This window comes from Scyliorhinus canicula, chromosome 15 (assembly GCF_902713615.1).
Source record: "Scyliorhinus canicula chromosome 15, sScyCan1.1, whole genome shotgun sequence".
NCBI lineage: Eukaryota > Metazoa > Chordata > Chondrichthyes > Carcharhiniformes > Scyliorhinidae > Scyliorhinus > Scyliorhinus canicula.
The window spans coordinates 28369406-28390993 of record NC_052160.1 but is presented as its reverse complement, the minus strand read 5'-3'; the positions used below and the strand labels follow the sequence as shown (position 1 = coordinate 28390993).

General features: G+C 50.0%; 1 protein-coding gene across 5 annotated transcripts in view; it reads right to left on the bottom strand.

Moving 5' to 3' along the window:
• Positions 1–1807: 1807 nt before the first annotated feature.
• si:ch211-183d21.3 (serine/threonine-protein kinase SBK1) overlaps positions 1808–21588 on the bottom strand; it is a 31628-nt gene continuing 11847 nt past the window's right edge. The window contains exons 1-4 of one of the 5 annotated variants that reach the window (XM_038820884.1): positions 17598–17698; positions 16242–16438; positions 8470–8672; positions 1808–3661 (exon numbers count right to left, since the gene is read on the bottom strand). In XM_038820884.1, coding sequence (XP_038676812.1) covers positions 2873–3661; positions 8470–8672; positions 16242–16438; positions 17598–17695 — 1287 coding nt within the window. In that variant the 5' untranslated portion in view covers positions 17696–17698 and the 3' untranslated portion in view covers positions 1808–2872. Of the gene's footprint in view, positions 3662–8469; positions 8673–11871; positions 12033–16241; positions 16439–17597; positions 17699–19821; positions 19872–20171; positions 20247–21588 lie in introns of those variants that run through there. The other 4 variants (XM_038820887.1, XM_038820885.1, XM_038820888.1 and 1 more) reach the window with 4 other exon arrangements.

The following is a 21588-nucleotide window of genomic DNA, read 5'->3' as shown; positions in this document are numbered from 1 at the left end:
TGGGCACGAGGGAGATTCCACCATTTTGTAGCTGCCAGCAGTGCTGATGTGAGCTCCAGGGCCTTTGGTGAACAAACCCTTAAGAAGAATCTGAAATAAGGAACAAAGCAGTATAAAGATGATTTCTTGAGGTATGGGTTTATTAATTGTGCCACTGCAAATCAGGATGCAAAGCACATGTGTGTGTGTTATCTGCAGGGAAGTACTGGCAAATGAAAGTTTAAAACCCTCAAAACTAAGCATGGTGAGTTTGAGGACAAACCTCAGCAACAAGAACTTAAATCATCAGCTGAAGTCCTTAGCAGAAATGTAACATTTAATGACAAAGAAAGTGAGATCATGAGGACCAAGCCGGCTCACCCGTCACATTAAAGGTAAGCGAAAATGGTGGGTCATGATGGTCAGTTGGCAAAAAGGTTTGAAAAATGCTGCCACAGCTCAGGCAGAGATTTTGGAGATAGGTCAAACAATACTGATTTCAAGAGAGTGCTAAGAGAGTTAATTCAACCAAACACAGACAAAGCTATTGATATCGAGGGGGACAGAATCAAAACCAATTCCATCCATATCGAGCTGTTAAGCAATAAAATCCACGATCATCATTATTTTTTAATACATCCTTGGACCTCCTGGTATGCTGACTGGAACAGGAAAGTGAAGATGCAACTGAACAATAGGTTTGTAAGCTGCTCATTGTTAGTTTTTCTGGATGATATAGTGATCCTCAGCAACTCATTTGCCAGTATGAATGAGAATCTTAAAAGCATAGACATTCTAATAAAGACATGAGGCTCCGGTTCAATGTCAATAAAATACAATATTCCATTTGCAAGTAAAAGAAAGAGTTTCCTGTACTATCTCCAAGAGCACCAGAAAATAAAAGGGAGCACTTTAACTACATACGGCCAGGGTAACAGAAATGTGTTGGGTGCACAAATAGGCCCATGGAGTCACTGAAGACAAATGGGCAGTGGAGCTAAGTTTGTGGATAACGGGTCTGAAGGAAATTGAGCTGAAAGCTTTTAAAACCCTCATAATCCCAAGGATCTATTATCATCCAATCCTGGCCAAAGCTTCTCAAAATATACTTACAGAATTAGACAAACAAAAGAAGGCTGATTGAGGAGTTAACAACAAATCCCCAACATTACAGCTGATGAAATCCTATATGCAAGTAACAAAGATGGAGGCTTGGGCTTGCCCAAGTTGGAGATTCAAATCTAATCTGCAATCATCCGCCAACTAGTAGCCCTTAAACTCCAGAGATGCACGAGGCGGCACCATAGTACAGTGGTTAGCACTGTTGCTTCACAGCTCCAGGGTCCCAGGTTCGCTTCCCGGCTTGGGTCACTGTCTGTGTGGAGTCAGCTCGTTCTCCCGTATCTGCGTGGGTTTCCTCCCACAGTCCAAAGATGGGCAGGTTAGGTGGATTGTCCATTCTAAATTTACCTTAATGTCCAAATTAGTTAGGTGGGGTTACTGGGTTACAGGGATAGGGTGGAGGTGTGGGATTAAGTAGGGTGCTCTTTCCAAGGGCCGGTGCAGACTTGATGGTCTGAATGGCCTTCTGCACCGTAAATTCTATGATTCTATGAAGTCATCAGGGCATCTCTGGAAATTTTACGAATCTTCAACTATTTGTAACATCCAGAAAAATAGATTAATGCCCAAGATTGAAACTAACCATTTTTAATCATCGAATCATTGCAGAAAGAGGCCATTCGGCTCATCGGCTCTGAACTGATACTTTGAAAGACCGCCCGACCCAAGCCCAATCCCCCACCCTGTAACCCCACCCTAAGGCACAATTTAGCATGGCCAATCCACCTAACGTGCAAATATTTGGACTTTGGGATGCAACTGGAGTACCCGGACAAAACCCCTGCAGACACTGGAAGAATGTGCAAACTCCACACAGACAGTTGCCAGAGGCTGGAATCGAACCTGCATCCCTGGCACTGTGGGGCTGCAATGCTAACCACTGTGCCACTGTGCTGCCCATATATGATAACAGGTGTAAAGATTGTCTGTTATAATAGGAGCTGGAATTGTTGTCAATGTGTGTCTTTTAAGTAAATGAGGGAGAAAGAAATAGAAGTTATGTTGATGGGATGAGATGAAGAGGAGTGAGAGGTTGCTGCAATGGAGCATTAACACTGGATTGTTGGGCCAAATGGCCTGTTTGTGCTGTCAAAACCAATGTGCAGGGTAATTACTAATCTACTGTGCTTCAAACACTTTCAAAGAGCTCCCCCAAATGCCTAGTGGCTAAATCTAGTCTGGCACTGAGGCACATCAACCACCTAATCTATGCTGAGTGAAGGATCTCAACCCCATTTCTCATCATTATCCAATTTGGAAGTCCACATATGTACAAGTCAAGTAGGGATAGAGTCAGACTTCGCTGTGATACCCCCTCAATCAATTCAGCTCACGATACTCACTTGAAGAATGGTCTCTTAGATGTAATACGAGATAATGGCAAGTAATGCTAACTAAGAGACAATTTTGTTTGACAGGCCCATGGCAACTAGGAGCTGGACTGGGCCTGAATAAACTCATTCCATTGAGGGATCTTTACAGCCAATTTTTTCATCCTCATCCTTGGTTGAATTTAAATTCTGGTCCCAGAGATAAAGGCCTATGTCTAAGTGAGTTCTTCCTCCTCTCCAAAAGTAGTTTGCACCTTTCGACGTTGCCACTATTCAAAATGGTAGGGGCTTCCTGTACCTTCCAGATGAACCTATCTGATTTGTATCTTGCAACACGGAGCAAGCTTTCAGTGGCACGGCTGATGGACCCACAAGATTGGAAGTCGGAGTGCACTACTCCCTCGCCCATATCAGTGCACACCTACTAGAGGATCAGAAAATTAAACACAGATTTCAATTGCCGTAGCAACAATCATTCGGCCTTTGCCTTTGTCTTGTCTTCCCTCCAGCCGGCTCCCTGATGGATGTGAACTTGGCTCCATTGCTGTGGATGTGAATCTGGAACCTGCTGCTTCTGACAAGAGGCTTCTTCTCAGTGGAGTAGGCATGCTGGGGACCAGTCTCTCCTGTTTATGCACCGACGTGGCTGATTTATCGGAGGAATGGGTTCTACATCGATAAGAAGGCCTCCTCCTCAATTCTGCCATCAAGTCACATTTCAGGAAATAAAACACCTCCTTGACTGAGCATCTTTTCTCTGGATTGACAGCCAGGAGCCTCTGAAACATCCGGAGGGCTCCATCTGTGAATCTTTTCCACTGCGAGGGAAACCCATTCAAGCGACCCCTCTGCCACTTCACAAACTCTTCATAGAATGTGTCAGATGGCATGGCAGCCTCCCAGGGAAAGTTCCCAGTCAGCATGCAGAAGATCAGAACGCCAAAAGCCCAGACGTCAATGCTGCAGTCAACTAGAAAGCCCTCAGTCCTGTTGGCCTGGCAAATCTCCGGAGCAGTGTATGGGATGGTCCCACTGATACGTTTCACCCTGCAGCCAACCTTGCGTGTCATCCCAAAATCAGATAGCTTCACCCGTCTGCATTCCTTGTCAAATAGGAGGACGTTCTCTGGCTTTATATCCCTGTGAACCAGGCTTTTACTGTGCATGTAGTCAATAGCTAAACCCAACTGCTGCACACAGCGCTTCACACTGTCCTCAGGCAGTCCCACCTACACAGACAGACAAGAGATAGTTAGACACAGTTTCAGTTTTCACCTCCCCAGCTTTTAACCCTTTCAAATAAGGTTCTCCATTGCTGTGCAACCAAGGTTACAGACCAACATTTTAGAAACTCTTCTCCATTTTAGGAGTCATAGGATAGAATTCTCCAATAATGAGGCTATGTCCCCAGGCCGGCGTGAAAACCGACGCCAACCACTCCGGCATCAACGGCCCCCGAAAGTGAGGAATTCTCCCCTTTCTCGGGAGCTAGGTTGCCGCCTGAGTGGTCCCCGCAGCTCCAGCCAGCACCGAAGGGCCAGCATGAGTGAGTGCATGCGCGGAACGGGTAGCGTATTTCCGCACATGCGCAGAATGCCCGGCGTATTTCCGCGCATGTGCGGGGGTTCCCTTCTCCGCGCCAGCCCCCCCCGGGCAATATGGTGGAGCCCGGCGTGCAGGAAACAAGCCCCCCCTGCAACCAGCCCGACTGCCAATCGGTAGGTCCCAATCATGGGCCAGGCCACTATGGGGGTTCCCCACAGGGTCGGATCTCCCCCCCCCCCCCCCCCCCCCAGGACGGCCCCCGCACACTTAATTGCTAGGTCCCGCCGTGTGTGAGATGAGTAATCCACGCTGGCAGGACTGGGCAAAACTTGTCGGCCCGGAGAATCGCCGGCGGGGGCCGCTGTTAACGCCCCCGACCGGAATCCCGCCGGCACCCGAAAAACAGCACCAGTGAATAGGGAAGCTGACGGCGGGGCGGGATTCATGCTTCCCTCGGGGATTCTCCGACCGGTGAAAGGTCGGAGAATCCCGGCCTATAAAAGAATGTCGTCAGAGAGTGAAGTTCAATTTGCTTTAACAGCCGACGTTGATAGAACCCGGCAGTGACAATTAATGATTTCACAGAACCCAAGTGCCAACTAGACTGTGGATGTTTCCATGCCACAACTAATGGTATAAAATGAGGGAATTTTCCATTCCCTACAGGATTTTTAGCGTGGACAGAGATTAAAGCCGGGATTTTCCGACCCTGCGCTGGGTCGGAGAATCCCCGGGGGGGGGGGGGGGGAGGCATGAATCCCGCCACGCCACCGGCTCCCCTATTCTCTGGCGCTGTTTTTTGGCTGCCGGTGGGATTCCTGCCATTCCGGTCAGCGCCCCCCCCCCCCCGGCGATTGTCCTGGCCCCCATGGGCCAAGTGGCCAACAAGTTTTACCCAGTCCCGCCGGTGTGAATTCCTCACCTCACACACGGCGGGACCTGGCAGGTAGGTGTGTGGGCGCCATCGCGGGGGGAGGGAGGGATCCAACCCCAGGGGGGACCCCCATGGTGGCCAGGCCCGCGATCGGGGCCTACCGATCGGCAGGCGGGCTGGTTCCGTGGAGGCCTTTTTTCCTCCACACCGGGCACCTGTAGGGCTCCGCCATATTGCCTGGGGGCTGGTGCGGAGAATGGAAGCCCTGCACATGCGCGGGAATACGCCAGCCATTCTGCGCATGCACGGAAATATGGCGGCCATTCTGCGCATGCGCGGAAATATGCCACCCGTTCCGCGCATGCGCAAACTCGCGCCAGCTGGAGCTGCGGGAACCACTCTGGCGTCAACCTAGCCCCCTAGAAAGTGGATAATTCCTCACTTTCGGGGGCCATTGGTGCCGGAATGGTTGACGTTGGTTTTCACGCCGGCGTGGGGACATAGCCCCATTATTGGAGAATCCCGCCCTAAATATTTAACAGTCTGATTTCCATTTACTCTCATCTAGTTGCATTTTCCTGCCTCCTGAACCACCACGATGACTGAAACGCAAGTTATTCTGTGCCTGTATTGACCCGGCTTCACACAAAGCACCGTCCTACTTATCCAGTGGGATGGTCCCAGCTGACTGCACTGCAATCACAATGAGACACTCCACAAAGCATTGGCCACAAAATGTAGGAGCAAAAGTAGGCCATTTGGCGTATCAAGTCTGCTCTGCCATTCAATGAGATCATGACTGATCTGATGTGATAATCCTCAACTCCACTTTCCTGCCTTTTCCCCATAACCCTTGATTCCCTTTCTGATTAAAGGTATGTCTATCTCAGCCTTGAACATACTTGAAGACCCAGCCACACAGCTCTTTGCAGTAATTAACTGCAATGATTCATTACGCTGGGAGAGAAGAAGTTCCTCCTTATCTGTCTTAAATGGCAAACCCCTTACTCTGAGATTATTCCCTCTGGTCCTGGACTCTCCCACAATGGGAAACAATCTCCCAGCATCTATCCTGTCAAGCCCCCTGAGAATCCTGTATGTCTCAATAAGGTCGCCTCTCCTAAACTCCCATGAGTACAGGCCCAACCTACTCATTTTTCACCCAGAGGATGGTGGGAGTCTGGAATGCACTGGGAGGGTTGTAGACGCGGGAAAACTCTCAACTTTTAAAAAGTACGTGAATGAGCACTTGCAATGTCATAACATTCAAGGCTATGGGCCAAGTGCTGGAAATTGGGATTAGTGTAGATTTAGTTTTATCGGTGCAGACTTGATGAGCCAAAGGCCCTCTTCTGTACAGTATGATTCTATGACTATGCCTCATAAGAAAATCCCCCCATACCTGGGCTCAACCTAGTGAACCTTCTCTAGACTGCCTCCAATGCCAGTATATCCTTCCTTAGATTAGGGGACCAAAACTGTTTACAGGATTCCAGGGGTGGTCTAACTAGTGCCTTGCGCACTTTTAGCAAGACTTTCCTATTTTTATACTCCATTCGTTTAGAAATAAAGGCCAACGTTCCATCTGGCTTGCCTATTATCTGCTGAACTTGTATGCTAGCTTGTGATTTATGCACCTGGACTCCCAGATCCCTCGGTGCTGCAGTTTTTCTTTTAAAAAATAAATAAATTTAGAGTACCCAATTATTATTTTCTAATTAAGGGCCAATTTAGCGTGGCCAATCCACCTAACCTGCACATCTTTGAGTTGTGGTGTTAAACCCGCACAAACACGGGGTGAATGTGCAAACTCCACACAGACAGTTTCCAGGGCCGGGATTCAACTTGGGTCGTCAGCGTCATAAGCAGCTGCACTACCATACCGTGCGGCAGTTTTTCTCCATTTAGATAATATTCAGCTCCTTTATACTTCCGACTAAAGTGCATAACTTCACATTTTCCGGGGCGGCATGTAGCACAGTGGTCAGCACTGGGACTGCGGCGCTGAAGACTCGGATTTGAATCCCGGCCCTGGGTTACTGTCCGTGTGGAGTTTACACATTCTCCCCATGTCCGCATGGGTTTCACCCCCACAACCCAAAGATGTGCAGGTTTGTTGGATTGGCCACACTAAATTGCCCCTTAATTGGGAAAAAAAAATAAGTGGGTACTCTAAATTTCTTTTTAAAACCTTCACATTTTCCTTCATTATATTCCATCTGCCAAGTTTTTACCCACTCACTTAACTTGTCTATATCCCTCTGTCGACTCTTTGTGTTATCTCCACCTATTTATGTGTCATATGCAAACTTGACAATATATATCCACTTCCCTCACCCTTACTTGAGAAAGGACGTACTGGCACTGGAGGGTGTGCAGAGGAGATTCACTAGGTTAATCCCAGATCTGAAGGGATTGGATTATGAGGAGAGGTTGAGTAGACTGGGACTGTACTCGTTGGAATTTAGAAGGATGAGGGGGGATCTTATAGAAACATTTAAAATTATGAAGGGAATAGATAGGATAGATGCGGGCAGGTTGTTTCCACTGGCGGGTGACAGCAGAACTAGGGGACATAGCCTCAAAATAAGGGGAAGTAGATTTAGGACTGAGTTTAGGAGGAACTTCTTCACCCAAAGGGTTGTGAATCTATGGAATTCCTTGCCCAGTGAAGCAGTTGAGGCTCCTTCATTACATGTTTTTAAGGTAAAGATAGATAGTTTTTTGAAGAATAAAGGGATTAAGGGTTATGGTGTTCGGGCTGGAAAGTGGAGCTGAGTCCACAAAAGATCAGCCATGATCTAATTGAATGGCGGAGCAGGCTCGAGGGGCCAGATGGCCTACTCCTGCTCCTAGTTCTTATGTTCTTATGTAAATCATTAATATGCTGATACAGATGTGAAAGCCTCACCTACTGGGAGAATGAGAATCAAGGCCAAGGTACAGAATGCAAAGAGATGAGTTAATATTACGAGAACACTAAGGTTCTATCAGGGCCTCTCAATGAGGTCCAACACCACCACTGGAGTTAACAATACAGTGTAAATGGCATGCACAGTTATACCAAAACAGCAGCCCCAGCATCACATACCCTCATCCATCGGTGTGAGCAAACTCTATTACTGATGAATATTCAAATAAAATATTCTTAACAAAGGTGGAGTAGCGGTATACAGGTAATGTCACTGGATTGTTAATCTCGATGTCCAGGCTAAATGTTCTGTTCTGGAGCAGCTGGTTGAATTTTAATTCAATTCATAATCTGGAATTGAAAAACTAGTCTCAGTAATGCTGACTGTGAAACCATTGTAGGTTGTAATAAAAATCCATCTGGTTCCCCAATGCCCTTCAGAGAAGGAAATCTGCAACCTGGAAGGAAACCTACATGTGACTCCAGACGTACGGCAATGTGATTGAGTCACATGTTCAAGGGCTTTTAGGGGTGGGCAACAAATGCCAGTGATTCCCACATCCCAAAAACAATAGTAACTGTTGCTCACAACCCCAACTCATGCCCAAAGGATTACAAATCTGCACCTGATATGAACCACATATAACTTTTATTTTAAAACTTTATTTTCTTTCTTGAAAGGATTCTGGAAATTACTAGCCCCTCACCTGGGGAGGGATGATGTCGAACAAATCTCCTCCTGGAGCATACTCCTGACCAAACACATAGCAGTCTTCAGTCTCAAAGACAATGTCAAAGACCTTGATGATGAATGGGTTGGAGGAGAGGTTGTTCGTGACACTATACTCTCGCAAGAAATTCTTCAGCTTTGTTTTATTTTTGTTCAAAAACTTTAAGGCCATTTTAGTTCCTGCAGAGAGAGAGGGGGAAAAAATGCAGTGAATAAGAACAGGGCGTGTGAGACTGGCCCCAGCAGCAAGGATGAGTGACTGGGAAGAGAGGATGGAGAACTGATTGTCCATAACACTAAGTTACAACAAAACCCAAAGCCTGGAGGTGGAGATGTGCAGCAAGAGGCTCCCAACACGTTCTGCAGTAGCGGAGGGTAAAAGAGAATGCCGTAGCTGTGGCAATTCACACAGCAAGTGCAGGCTGCACACTGCATATCCCCAGGGGAATCCCAACCTCAGGAATCACAATATACACCCACTTACATTTCACAAAATACTAGATTCGACAAGGAGAACCAACAATATGCTTTAAAACTGGAGCCACAAACAAGTAACATTATCAACACTTTACAGAACAACTTGTTTTGAGGTTGCTCCATCTCCCTTGGTACTTTGTGGAAATGTCAGACATGGGGCGCGATTTAACGGAAACATTTCTAAGTGTCATTTTGGGCTTGACTGGCCGGGCGTTTCTTGACAGCCACATTGGCAAGATCGCGGCCCGTATTTAACGGCACTTAGTGCTGAAAATGAGCCCACACGATTGTCTCGCCACCACTGGCTGTCTCGCCGTCTGATTTGCCAGATTCACACCTCAGTGTCTCACTGCTAACAAGGGGGGAGCTGCTTTTAAACACTCCCTCCCACTCACTCCCAGTCAACACACAAGCATAGCCATTTGCAGACCTGCTCCTTGCTTTGGGGATGCTGACATGGACTGGCTTCCGATGCTGTGAACGAGAGATGGAGCATCCTGTTCCCCGTAGGTCATAGGGTCAGCAGCGGACCAATACCACCTGGGAGGCAATGGCAGCAGCTGTTAGTGCGGGCAGCATGAGCAGGAGGACAAGCGTCCAATGTTGGAAGACGAATGATCTCCACCTAGCTGCAAGGATAAATTACCACCTCTCTCCTGGTATCAGTTCCGCCTGCTACCCCTCAAATTCCCAACTCCCCCTCCCCACAAATCACTGGCTGCCACTTGCATCCTCCCCACATCTGATTTTCTTGCTTGTCCCTCAGCACCCCCTGCCATCCACCAACCCACACAAGCCACCTGCTTTAGACCCCGCTGATCCATCAAGTGTCCGGCTCACAATGACCTCTCTTTGTAAGGATCCACTGTCCCTTCACCCAGATGACCTGTCCCAAGTAAGGTGTTCACGTCAGACAAAATGATCCTCCCCTCTCACTGATCACATTTCCATTCACTCGCAGGATCTCCATCTGTTGGGGCCGGGCCATCCGGACTCGTTCACATCCCCCTGCCACCCAAGAGGCCATCTCAGAGGAGAGCTCCGAGTAGACAGCTATCACCCCTCCTTCCACCAGCGCAGAGACACACACCCAGGAGGGCAACAGGTTAGTGGACAGGCTTCGGGGCACAATCTAGTGAGCACCACACAGTTGCTGATGTACATCAGGTGGAGGCAGGAACGTTCAAGAGAGTCAGCAGTCGGAGGTCTGCTGGATCCCAGGACTCTGCTGAGTCCCAATCAGATGTCGAGCCTCTGGACAAGATTATCCCAGAGCTGATGCAGATGCTGGGACATGGCCATGAGATTCAGGAGGGAATGCTAGTGACTGCACACCCGACTGCAGGAGTCCCAAAGGTTATGGCTGCAGGAGATGGTGCCAAACATGTGTGGCACCAAGGCCGACACCGCCAGTGTGGCGACCACAGTGGAAAGCCTGCAGTAACAAGGTCAGTATCATGAGTGACATGGTTCAGTCTATGATGATTGGCTGAGGGCCTTGACATCATGCCCCAGTTGCTGAGGGACATGTCCCAGACGCGGGTGGACAATGCCGAGGCACCCCAGAGAATGGCCCAGTCACTGATGGGCATCGCTGAGGGCATCGGCACCATGGTGCAGACATGGGGGAGGCACCAGGACTAGCAGAGCCAGATGACTCAGAAGCTTCTAGAGCTCACTCCTCCTGCCTTCTATCCCATGGGGACACCCAGGGCCCTACGCGGACCATCAGGGACCATTATGGGGCAGCACGGTGGCCTAGTGGTTAGCACAACCGCCTCACGGCGCTGAGGTCCCAGGTTCGAATCCCGGCCCTGGGTCACTGTCTGTGTGGAGTTTGCATATTCTCCCCGTGTCTGCGTGGGTTTCGCCCCCACAACCCAAAAATGTGCAGAGTAGGTGGATTGGCCACACTAAATTGCCCCTTAATTGGAAAAAATAATTGGGTAATCTAAATTTAAAAAAAAAAGAAAAAAAAAAAATGTATTTTAAAAAAAAAAAAAAAGGGCCTCACGGTAGCATGGTGGTTAGCATCAATGCTTCACAGCTCCAGGGTCCCAGGTTCGATTCCCGGCTGGGTCACTGTCTGTGTGGAGTCTGTACGTCCTCCCCGTGTGCGCGTGGGTTTCCTCCGGGTGCTCCGGTTTCCTCCCACAGTCCAAAGATGTGCGGGTTAGGTGGATTGGCCATGCTAAATTGCCTGTAGTGTAAGGTTAATGGGGGGATTGTTGAGTTACGGGTATACGGGTTACGTGGGTTTAAGTGGGGTGATCATTGTTCGGCACAACATCGAGGGCCGAAGGGCCTGTTCTGTGCTGTACTGTTCTTTGTTCTTTGTTCTTTGAAGCACTGGAGGCCAACCTGGGGCCTGCCACCAAGGAGAGGGCAGCGGTCTCCAGTTCTTCCGAATCCCCCATCCTGAGACTGATGCATCTCAAGGGCAGCTAACAAATCAGGGTGGCATGGCGAAGCCACTGACACTGATAAGTTGGTCAGAGCCCCCCCCCCCCCCCCCCCCCCCCCTCCCCGGCTCCAGGCCCTCCAGAGGACGTCCGCCAAGGGCAAAGGCCACAGGGTGCGAAAAGCAGCAGGCTGCCTCCACCTCCGATGTGCATCCTGGAGATACACCTAGATGTAGCACTGGACCAAGAAAGAACAAGAACATTGAGGATCACTGATTGAGCATGTTGGGGGGGGGGGGGGGGGGGGGTGTTGCATGATCTGTAGCTGGGGGATTGGAAATGTCAATGGTTCACAATTAAAACATGTCACACCAGCATCGGTAGGGTGCACCACAAGAAAACACAAAATAGGCAGGAACAAAAGGAAAACAAGGAACACCAGCGACCTACACGGCTCCCACAACGGGAGCAGCAGACGGCTACTGAACATAAAAAGTCACCGGTAGTCCATGAAAGTGTACCCGGCCCAACCTCCGGGCTGCGCATTCGAGCTGGTCTGCCGTCACTCCTTTCCTGCAGTATCAGCATCTGATCTTCCATTGCCATCCTGTCCGAGGACCGGGCCACAGGAACACAACGGGCATTAACAGGTGACCCACAGGTCCAGAACAAAATACACAGTCAACACACAAAACAGACCTTTAAAAATGCCCACAGACATTTCGAGAAAGTCCTCCGGCATCCTCAGCCCGGTGTAGGATCACGAAAATCCTCCCATTGCTGCACTCCAGGTAAAAGAGACCGAAAGACAACTACCTTGCTTCTTCCTTCTTTTCATACAGAAAGCAGCATGTAAGCCCAAGGAGAAGCGGCAACAGGCAAGCAAAAAAAGGCAGTAGCAAGCAGCAAACAAATACTCAGCTACAGCAACCTCCAGGCATTTGCAGCTAAGCAGCAGCAAACACAACCTGCAGGTGGGAAGTGATTAGACAACTAACAAGGTCAATTCCTCATTAGCAATAGCCTTCTGCTGTGAAGCTAGAGGCTGTTCACAGTCAAAGAGAGTAAGTGGGTCCCTGCTGGGTCACTGTCTGTGCGGAGTCTGCATGTTCTCCCCGTGTCTGCGTGGGTTTCCTCCGGGTGTTCCGGTTTCCTCCCACAGTCCAAAGACGTGCAGGTTCGGTGGATTAGCCGTGCTAAATTGCCCTAAGCAACCAAAAAGGTTAGGAGGGGTTATTGGGTTATGGGGATAGGGTGGAAGTGAGGGCTTAAGTGAGTAGGTGCAGACTTGATGGGCCGAATGACCTTCTTCTGCACTGTATCTTCTATGTATCTCTGTATAAGTGACCATCAGCATATAACTAAGAACAGAGCTCTGTCCTGGAAGTGTTGGGAAGACAGACAGGCAGAAGCTGTAGTTGCCCCGGTTAGGAGTATCCACAATATTAAAGATGGCTTAAAGGCCTTACAGACAAAAAGCCCCTCACCATGCCCCTCCGCCCCAGGGGCGGACTCTGACCTGGAACCTTTTAGCAACCCCTCGACCAAGCCCAATGCCCCCTGAGGGGTCCCTCACCCCCCCCCCCCCCCCGAAGACTGGGGCAGGAGCTCCTGTGCCCTTGAGCTGCCGTAAAGTGGAAATGGCTGCTCACCTCCTCAATTCCCCTCTGCAGCCATTGTGCCAGCTTCACGATTTTTAAAAAGGAGTGCTAAATCACGCCGACATGATTTCTCGCTGGGGAGCCGGTTAATTCCTGAGAGGTCGTTACATTTGACTTCAATCTCGCTAATGTGATGGAAATTAATGCAAATTGGAGTTAATTATATACTTGCCATATTTGGGTGAGACCTGGAATTCGCCATCGGGAGCTGGCCATCAGGAATCTCGCTTTTGGCCTTTCCTGATATTTAACCAGCATGCCCAGGTCTGCGCCGGGTGCAACGTGGTGGTTAAATCACACACCTCAATTCCCAGGAGTGAGGCTTGAACTGACAAATAATAACTCACATTCTTTTCCTCTCTCCCATACCAACTCTCTATCACAGTCTGCCCCACTCTCAGATACCAGCTCCTCTCTCATCAGGCATGGCACAATTCATCCAGTTGATCACACTCATTTCACACTGGACACAGGCAGGAGGTGACATGAGTGATACATGTTTCTTTTTACCTACTGTTTATGGATAGAGTGAAGTTTCTTTCTATAAATGGTGTACGAGATTTTTTAAAATAAATTTAGAGTACCCAATTATTTTTTTCCAATTAAGGGGCAATTAATTTAATGTGGCCAATTCACCTACCCTGCACATCTTTGGGTTGTGGGGGCGAAACCCACGCAGACACAGGGAGAGTGTGCAAACTCCACACGGACAGTGACCCAGAGACAGAATTGAATCTGGGATCTCAGCGCCATGAGGCATCAGGGCTAGCCCACTGCGCCACCGTGCTGCCCTCGGTGTATGAGAGCTTGACCATGAGCAGACATTTCCAATAGACAGCAATTTGCAGAATGACTGACTGGAATTAGGGGAGGCTCGAAGTTTCTGTGCAGCTCCTATTAAAAAGCCTCACGTCTCCTCTATGCTTTCCCTCCTTCCATTCCACACAGTTTGCATGATCAATGCTTTGCTCCTTATTAAACCCAAGCCTCACAGAGTCTGGCATTGGTCGGGGACCATTTTTCCACTCAGATGCTTGAATTATTCCAGATGAGAGCACCGGGGTTACAGTTAATGTGAGGTGGCTGAAGATGTGGGGTTAAGGGAGGAAAGTTTAGGGAGTGACTTGGGTTAATCTCCAGCATCTCCTCAGACTCCAGTCACGGCTGCAGACTCGCTGCGAGGAAGCTGCTGACCTAGTTACAGTGTCCATTTTGCATTGGTGAAAAATAGGCTAATTAAAATTAGCGGTCGAATCAGCCAATTCATAACACAGTCGACAGAAGAGAGCTCTGAATGTACAGTCCTAATCTCGGATGCTGTGTTTTTTTTTAAAAAGCTCAGAGAACTCTCTTGCCAGTTTTCTTTGTTGGGATTGTCGAGCATTCATGTCCATGCTAAAGAGAGGCAGTGAACAGCAGAGGTGAAGGCAAGAGCGTTTACAATGGCACTGAAGAGGTAGTGAAAGAACCGAGAGTGGTCCCCATTGCACTAAACACAAGCTCTTTGTAAGTAAGATACTGGACGCTGGACAAATGCTGACTTATTTACGTTCCTTGGCTTTCTATGAAATGCACCATGTTGCTTAGCAACAATGAGCAGCAAGAGGAGATTTTAAAGCTGTTTCAGCTCAGATCGCTGTTTGAGAACACTGAATATTCTGGGTGTTTAAACCCAGACCCAAGGCTAGTTAGTAGGTCAGAATACTGACCCTCCCCTGACCTCGCTCTGTGTATAAATACAGCCCACACGGACACCGCACGCTCAAAACAGTCAGATCAGCCCACCTTCTCACACTGTCCTCAACATATCCTTCAACCCACCCACAGACCACCCCCCAACATTCATCCCATCTTCCTATGTCCATATCTCTTCAACATACCTTTTTAAAAAATAAATTTAGAGTACCCAATTCATTTTTGTTTCCAATTAAGGGGCAATTTAGCATGGCCAATCCACCTAGCCTGCACATATTTGGGTTGTGGGGGCGAAACCCACGCAAACACGGGGGGGAATGTGCAAACTCCACACGGACAGTGACCCAGAGCCGGGATCGAACCTGGGACCTCAGCGCCGTGAGGCATCAGGGCTAGCCCACTGCGCCACCGTGCTGCCCCTCTCCAACATACCTAACCCTCCCATAAGACCTTAAGACATAGGAGCAGAATTAGGTCACTCGGTCCATCGAGTCTGCTCCGCCATTCAATCATGGCTGATATGTTCTCATCCCCATTCTCCTGCCTTCTCCCCATAACCCCTGATCCCCTTATTAATCAAGAACCTATCTATAAGACTATAAGACATAGGTCTTCCATCTTCTACGTGGATTCTGCTCTGACTTGGGAGGGGGTAGGTGGGTGGTGCTACTCTACACAAGCTGGAGGAGATACACTTTGGACTTGGATTTAGCCCAGCTCCAAGCATACCCAACACAAAGTCACTATTTTGAAACATGTTCTAAGCGAGTGGATAGAAAGCAGACAAACAACAGAGTGCGATAGAGAAAGAGGCAGAGAGGGACACATTCAAACACAGAAAGGTGTGCTTCCTAAACAGACAGGAGTGTGTGAGGGCGGGTACTATAACAGTGCAGTAAGCCAGGTCCAAGGCCTGCACACTGCTGTTTGCTCCAGGGTTTCTCGTTCCATTTCTGTACTCAAACAAAACAAAAACGTGGTACTTTGTAGGCATGGCTTCACCGGGGAATAAATCTCTCGTTCCGGCTAGTTTGCTCGCTGAAATAATCTGAACCGCCCATCAATAGTCCAAATGGTGTTCCTGGACCTGTCCAGTCCCAACCCCATTCACTCCCTCCTTCACTCCACTCTCCAAGCTCCTTACCTTAGTCCCACCTTTGAGTGACCCTCCCATCACTCCCCAGTTGAGGGAGGGTAAAGTTTGGAGACAACTCTAGCCCCTTGAAGATCACCCCTGCTAGGGAGGCGCGGCTGGACAGGAGACCCGGCTAGAACCACATTGCAATTAGAACAAAACGCTTCAGAGGCTGGAAACCTGAAACAAAAACAGAGAGGCAGCTGGAAAAGCTCAGCGGGTCTGTCAGCATCTGTGGGGAGAGAAACAGGGTTTTAAATGCTTCAGGACCGTCAGGGCTCTGTTTATTTTAGAAACGCACCATGTTTATCCACAGCTGCAGCTCTGCCCAGACAGATATGCAGTGAGCAGTCTCCACACTGAGTTTGCCTGAGGTTACCTGCGATTTTGTGAATGACCAGCTCCACCTTGCCGTACGTCCCTTTGCCCAGTTCTCGGATGAAATCATAATGTTTGTGAACTTCCGAGGCGGACAGACTTCTCACCGCCATCGCCTGCGTGTCGTGTGTGTCGCCCATCATGCCGTGTGAGCTTCGAGTCAGGTCCTGCTCAGTCCCACACACATTCATCCTAGCACTGAAAACAATCCAAAAACAGCAACAACACCAGGTTACTGACACATTCCTGTCTGCAGTGTGGATGCAAATCTCAACCCTCCCTCATTCAAACTCCTTCAACCACAGGAACAAAGTCATTCAGTGGGGGGAAAGCTTTGAAATTTCTTGGTGGTTATTTTAATTTTGGACTACAGCCTTCAGCCGCTCATTATACACCATCCCCAATTACATTTTGCTTTGGGAAGGCAATGGTAGGGAATTCAAGGCTGATTTACAATGGACGGCTGATTAGACAGCGTGCCACCTCCCCCATTCTGCACCATCACTCACTGTTAGAATGAACCCTGGTCCCTGATAATGGAGTGAGATTGCGAGTTACCCATCCAACTTCACAATCTGGTCCTATTCTGTCACCCAACACTTGCAACCTACTTCCTCCAGTCTGAGAAGACAAACTTGCATTTATAATAATAACAATTTTTATTAGTGTCACTAGTAGCCTTACATTAGCACTGCAATGAAATTACTGTGAAAATCCCCTAGTTGCCACACTCCGCCCAGTTCGGGTACACTGAGAGAGAATTCAGATTGCCCAATTCATCTTACAGTACGTCTTTCGGGACTTGTACGAGGAAACCGGAGCGCCCGGAGGAAACCCACGCAAACCCAGGGAGGAGGTGCAGACTCCGCACAGACAGTGACCCAAGTTCCTTTCTCACAACCACATTGGGAGTCACAGCATTTTCATTCCCTCCCTACTTGGCACAGCCCAGATTGGAAACTAACCGGAGCAGGAACGCTGCAGCTTATCCAGACAGGTCTGAGATCAGGTCCCAGTCCAGGATCCCGGGGGGGGGGGGGGGTCCGGCATTCAGTGTCCAATTGTTTCTTAAATGATGCCAGCTTTTTGTACAAGCGTGTGTCACACACTGACCACTGAAAGACAGTGTGCTGCCACCGCAGCCGACATGAAGCTCGATGCCAGATAATCTTTTTTTGTCCATTGAGCAGTGAACAATAGTGTCCACACAACATGGGACCACAAGAAAAATACAGTTTGGAGGGGATGGGGGGGGGGGGGGGGGGGGGGGGGGGTGCAGCAGAGAGCGTCTGCACACAGGAAACAGATTTTACCTTCGGTCAAATGCAGGGAGGACAACTTCACATTGACCACTTACCACCAAAAAAGCAGGTCAGGTGAGATTCCGTGGCATGAGCAGGAGCTCTTCCATCTGCCTCTTCCCTTCTCCACTTCACTTACAATCTCTGAGGACATGACATATTTCTATTCTTTGCGTCAGCCAGGTTCGTCCAGAGTATTTGAAATTCAGCACATTCCTCAACCAGTAACCAATTCAATCAACTTCATTAACACTTTCAGCATTTTAGGAGATTTTCATTTGTTTTAACCAGCTCTTTACCTCGGCCCAGTTTTCTCTCCCTCCCCTCCTGACCACACTGACTCAGTGGGAGCGATTTAACGGGAAAGGTTCTAAGTGTCATATTGGGCGTGACTTCCCGGATATGTCTGGTTTGCCCAGCCGGCGAGACTACAGCCCGTACTGCCAGAAATTGTCCCCCCACGAGCTTTTTTAATAATAATAATAATAATCTTTATTGTCACAAGTAGGCTTACATTAACACTGCAATTAAGTTACTGTGAAAATCCCCTAGTCGCCACATTCTGGCGCCTGTTTGGGTACACAGAGGGAGAATTCAGAATATCCAATTTACCTAACAGCACATCTTTGGACAGTGGGAGGAAACCGGAGCACCCGGAGGAAACCCGCGCAGACACAGGGAGAACGTGCAGACTCCACACAGACAGGACCCAAGTCCCGAATCTGGGACCCTGGCTCTGTTAAACCATAGTGCAAACCACTGTGCCACCGTGCTGCCCTCATGACGCAGCTGGCTGTCCCGCCAGCTAATTCGCTGGGAACCGCGCCAGGCAGTTCCCGCTAACAAGAGGGAGCTGCCCATAAACGCTCCCTCCGCGCTAACTCCCAGGAAGCAGAGGACCATTGCACCACACAGACCTGCTCCACGCTTCGGCGATGCCAACCTGGCCAGGCTGCTGGATGCCGAGGAGGTGAGATGGGGGGTTAAGAGAACCAGCAACGGGGCCGCCAATGCCCCAGGGAGGCAGTGGCAGCGGCCATCAGTTCAGGCAGTGTGGCCAGGAGGACTGCCGTATAATGCTGGAAGAAGACCAGCAACATCCACTGGGCTCCTGGCATCAGTCCCGCTTCCTCTGCCACCCCTACCACAACAAGTCAGCAGCTGGCACCTTGCACCCCTCCCCCCACAGCATATCACCAGGCTTGTGCCCCAGCATATCCTGCCACTCACCAACACAATCCATCCATGCCCAGGAGCAGTGCCCTCGTGCCACCTGCCATAGACCCCCTCCTCCCCCGATGCATCAAGCATACAGCTCACAATGCCCCCTCTCTGCAACAGAAGTGGGAAAGGGCCCAGACGGGACACAAGGTTCTGGACAGTCCTCACCCGCTATGAGGAACAGGCCTGGAGATCAACGGCTGGCTGAGGAGAGGGCAGTCACTGATAGAGAGATTGGCTTGCACCGCAGAGTTGAGGATGCACCACCCCTTCACCCAGGTGAAATGAAATGAATGAAATGAAATGAAAATCACTTATTGTCACGAGTAGGCTTCAATTAAGTTACTGTGAAAAGCCCCTAGTCGTCACATTCCGGCGCCTGTTCGGGGAGGCTGGCATGGGACTCATCTCAAGCAACTTGTCCATGTCAGACAGAATAATCCTTCCCTCTCACTGACCACATGTCCATTCTCTCACAGGATCACCCCCTCTCCCCCAACACCTAACAGAACACCTCAGAGGGAAGCGCCAAGGAGACCTCAATGGCAAGGGTGGCAGCATGGACCTTGTTATATCGGGTCTCTGCGTTGGTCTCTGGCCTCTGCACGGACATCATCAGCCAGGATCTCAGGACCTTATCCACCAAGACCCAGGGTGGATCAGCGGGAGCAGCCAGAGGAAGGAAGACAGGCGGCAGCGAGGGTCCGGCATGCCCTGAATGCCTGGGAGACCCTCATCCTCACCTGCTTCTCTTAGGACAAGGCTTGTCCGTCAGCTCACCCCCTTCCCTCCCGCCTCAACTCCCCCCTCAACTCCCCCTTCCCCCTATTGACCATCCTGTTCCCCGACCCTTTCATACACTCCTCCTCCCCGATTACCCTGTTCCCCCCTCCCAGGGTCTGTGTGACATCACTCCAAGGTGTTGGGCCTGATTTGACACTGTCAGTGGGTCACTATACAAGGCAGGAAGGTGATGATAACCCTCTGTGAGGTAAGCTCTGGTGCTCCTCAGTCTATACCAACGTCTGACTCCTGCCTTTCTGCTGACATCACACTCACACGCGCTGGCTGCTCCCGCGGATCCACCCTGGGCTCATCTTCCAGCAGCCCCTCCTGGTCTGGCTCCTCCTCAGATGAGGTTTCATGTCCCTCCTCCATCATCACGTTGCCCTACAGCTGTGCCAGATTGTGGAGGGCACAGCAGACCACCACAAAGTAGGAGACCCTCTGGGGGTGTACTGCAGGGCACCACTAGAGCACTCCAGTCATTGGAACCGCATTTTTAGTAGTCCAATGCACCGTTCAATGGCAGCAAGGGTGGCAGCATGGACCTTGTTATATCGGGTCTCTGCCTTGGCCTCTGGCCTCTGAACTGGCATCATCAGCCAGGAGCTCACAACCTTACCCACCAAGACCCAACCCATCAATCTGGGGTACTCCTCGAAGATTCCGGCGAGCTCAGAGTGTCCCAGGATGTAGCTGTCATGCACGCTCCCCGGGAAGCATTCACACACGTGCATGATCCAGAGGTGGTGGTCGCATACAGGTTAAACATTCAGCGAGTGGAACTTCTTCCTGTTAATGAAGGGCAAGGCGACATGCATGCCGGCAATTACTCCCCCCGGACTGGGACATCGCAGCAATGGCAGAGAATCTTGCTGACTGGGCATCTTGATGGGCTTGGCCCAGCTCAAAGTTAATATAGTCAGCTGCCCAAGTGTACAGGGCATATGTGACCTCACAGATGCACTTGTGGGCTGTAGCTTTGGAAATGCTTACAAGTCCCTGCTTGAACCCTGGAATAAGCCTGTTGCATAAACGTCCAATGCTGCGCTGACCTTCATGGCCACCGGGAGCAGGCTTCCTTCTCCTCCACTGGCTGCCAAGTCCATGAGGGCAGCACGGTAGCACGGAGGGCAGCACTGTTGCTTCACAGCGCCAGGGTCCCAGGTTCGATTTCTGGCTTGGGTCACTGTCTGTGCGGAGTCTGCACATTCTCCCCGTGTCTGCATGGGTTTCCTCCGGGTGCTCCGGTTTCCTCCTGCAAGCCCCGAAAGAAGTGAAATACGTGCTGTTAGGTCATTTGGACATTCTGAATTCTCCCTCTGTGTACCTGAACAGTGTTGGAACCAACAATTCTACGGACACGTGCTTGTAGGATTAGAATAGCGGTTTTAATATACTCACAACAGAGCCAGCCTGTTAGACATTGAACTTTCGGTGAACTGGCCGGCACTGTGGCACTGATCTTTATACAGCAGCTCCAGGGGGAGGAGTCCTAGACGGAGCCAAGGGAGAAGCCCAGTACAATTCTCGAGCATTCCCAGAGCTACTCCCCCGGTGATCAGGTAGTGCAACTGCACTTACAATATAGACACATGTATATACAGATTATAATCCGGTGTGAATCACCTTCACCACATTCACCCCCTGTGAAAAAAATCAAGTCCAGCGGGGATGGTGGCTCACAGATTTAGTCTGTCCAGTAGATGAATTGTTCTTTTCGATCTGCGGAGCACCGGGGTTGCAGCCTCTTGCGGTGGCTGGGTGGGTGTTGAGAGCTGGTGTACGATGGCAGACTCCGGGGCGGGTCTCGTCCGAACTTTATACACCTCTGGCCAGAGGTTGGGGGCGGACTGGTTCTGGTGAGCTTGCGGAATCGGGGGCGCGAGGGGGCGGCAGCATAGGGAACGGGGTAAGGGGTTCCTCAGCGGGGGTAGGGGGGGGTCTGGATCCAGCGGGTGCCAGGTCCCGAAGGGATACTGTGTCCTGGCGACCGTCCGGAAACTCCACGAATGTGTACTGGGGGTTGGAATGGAGGAGGTG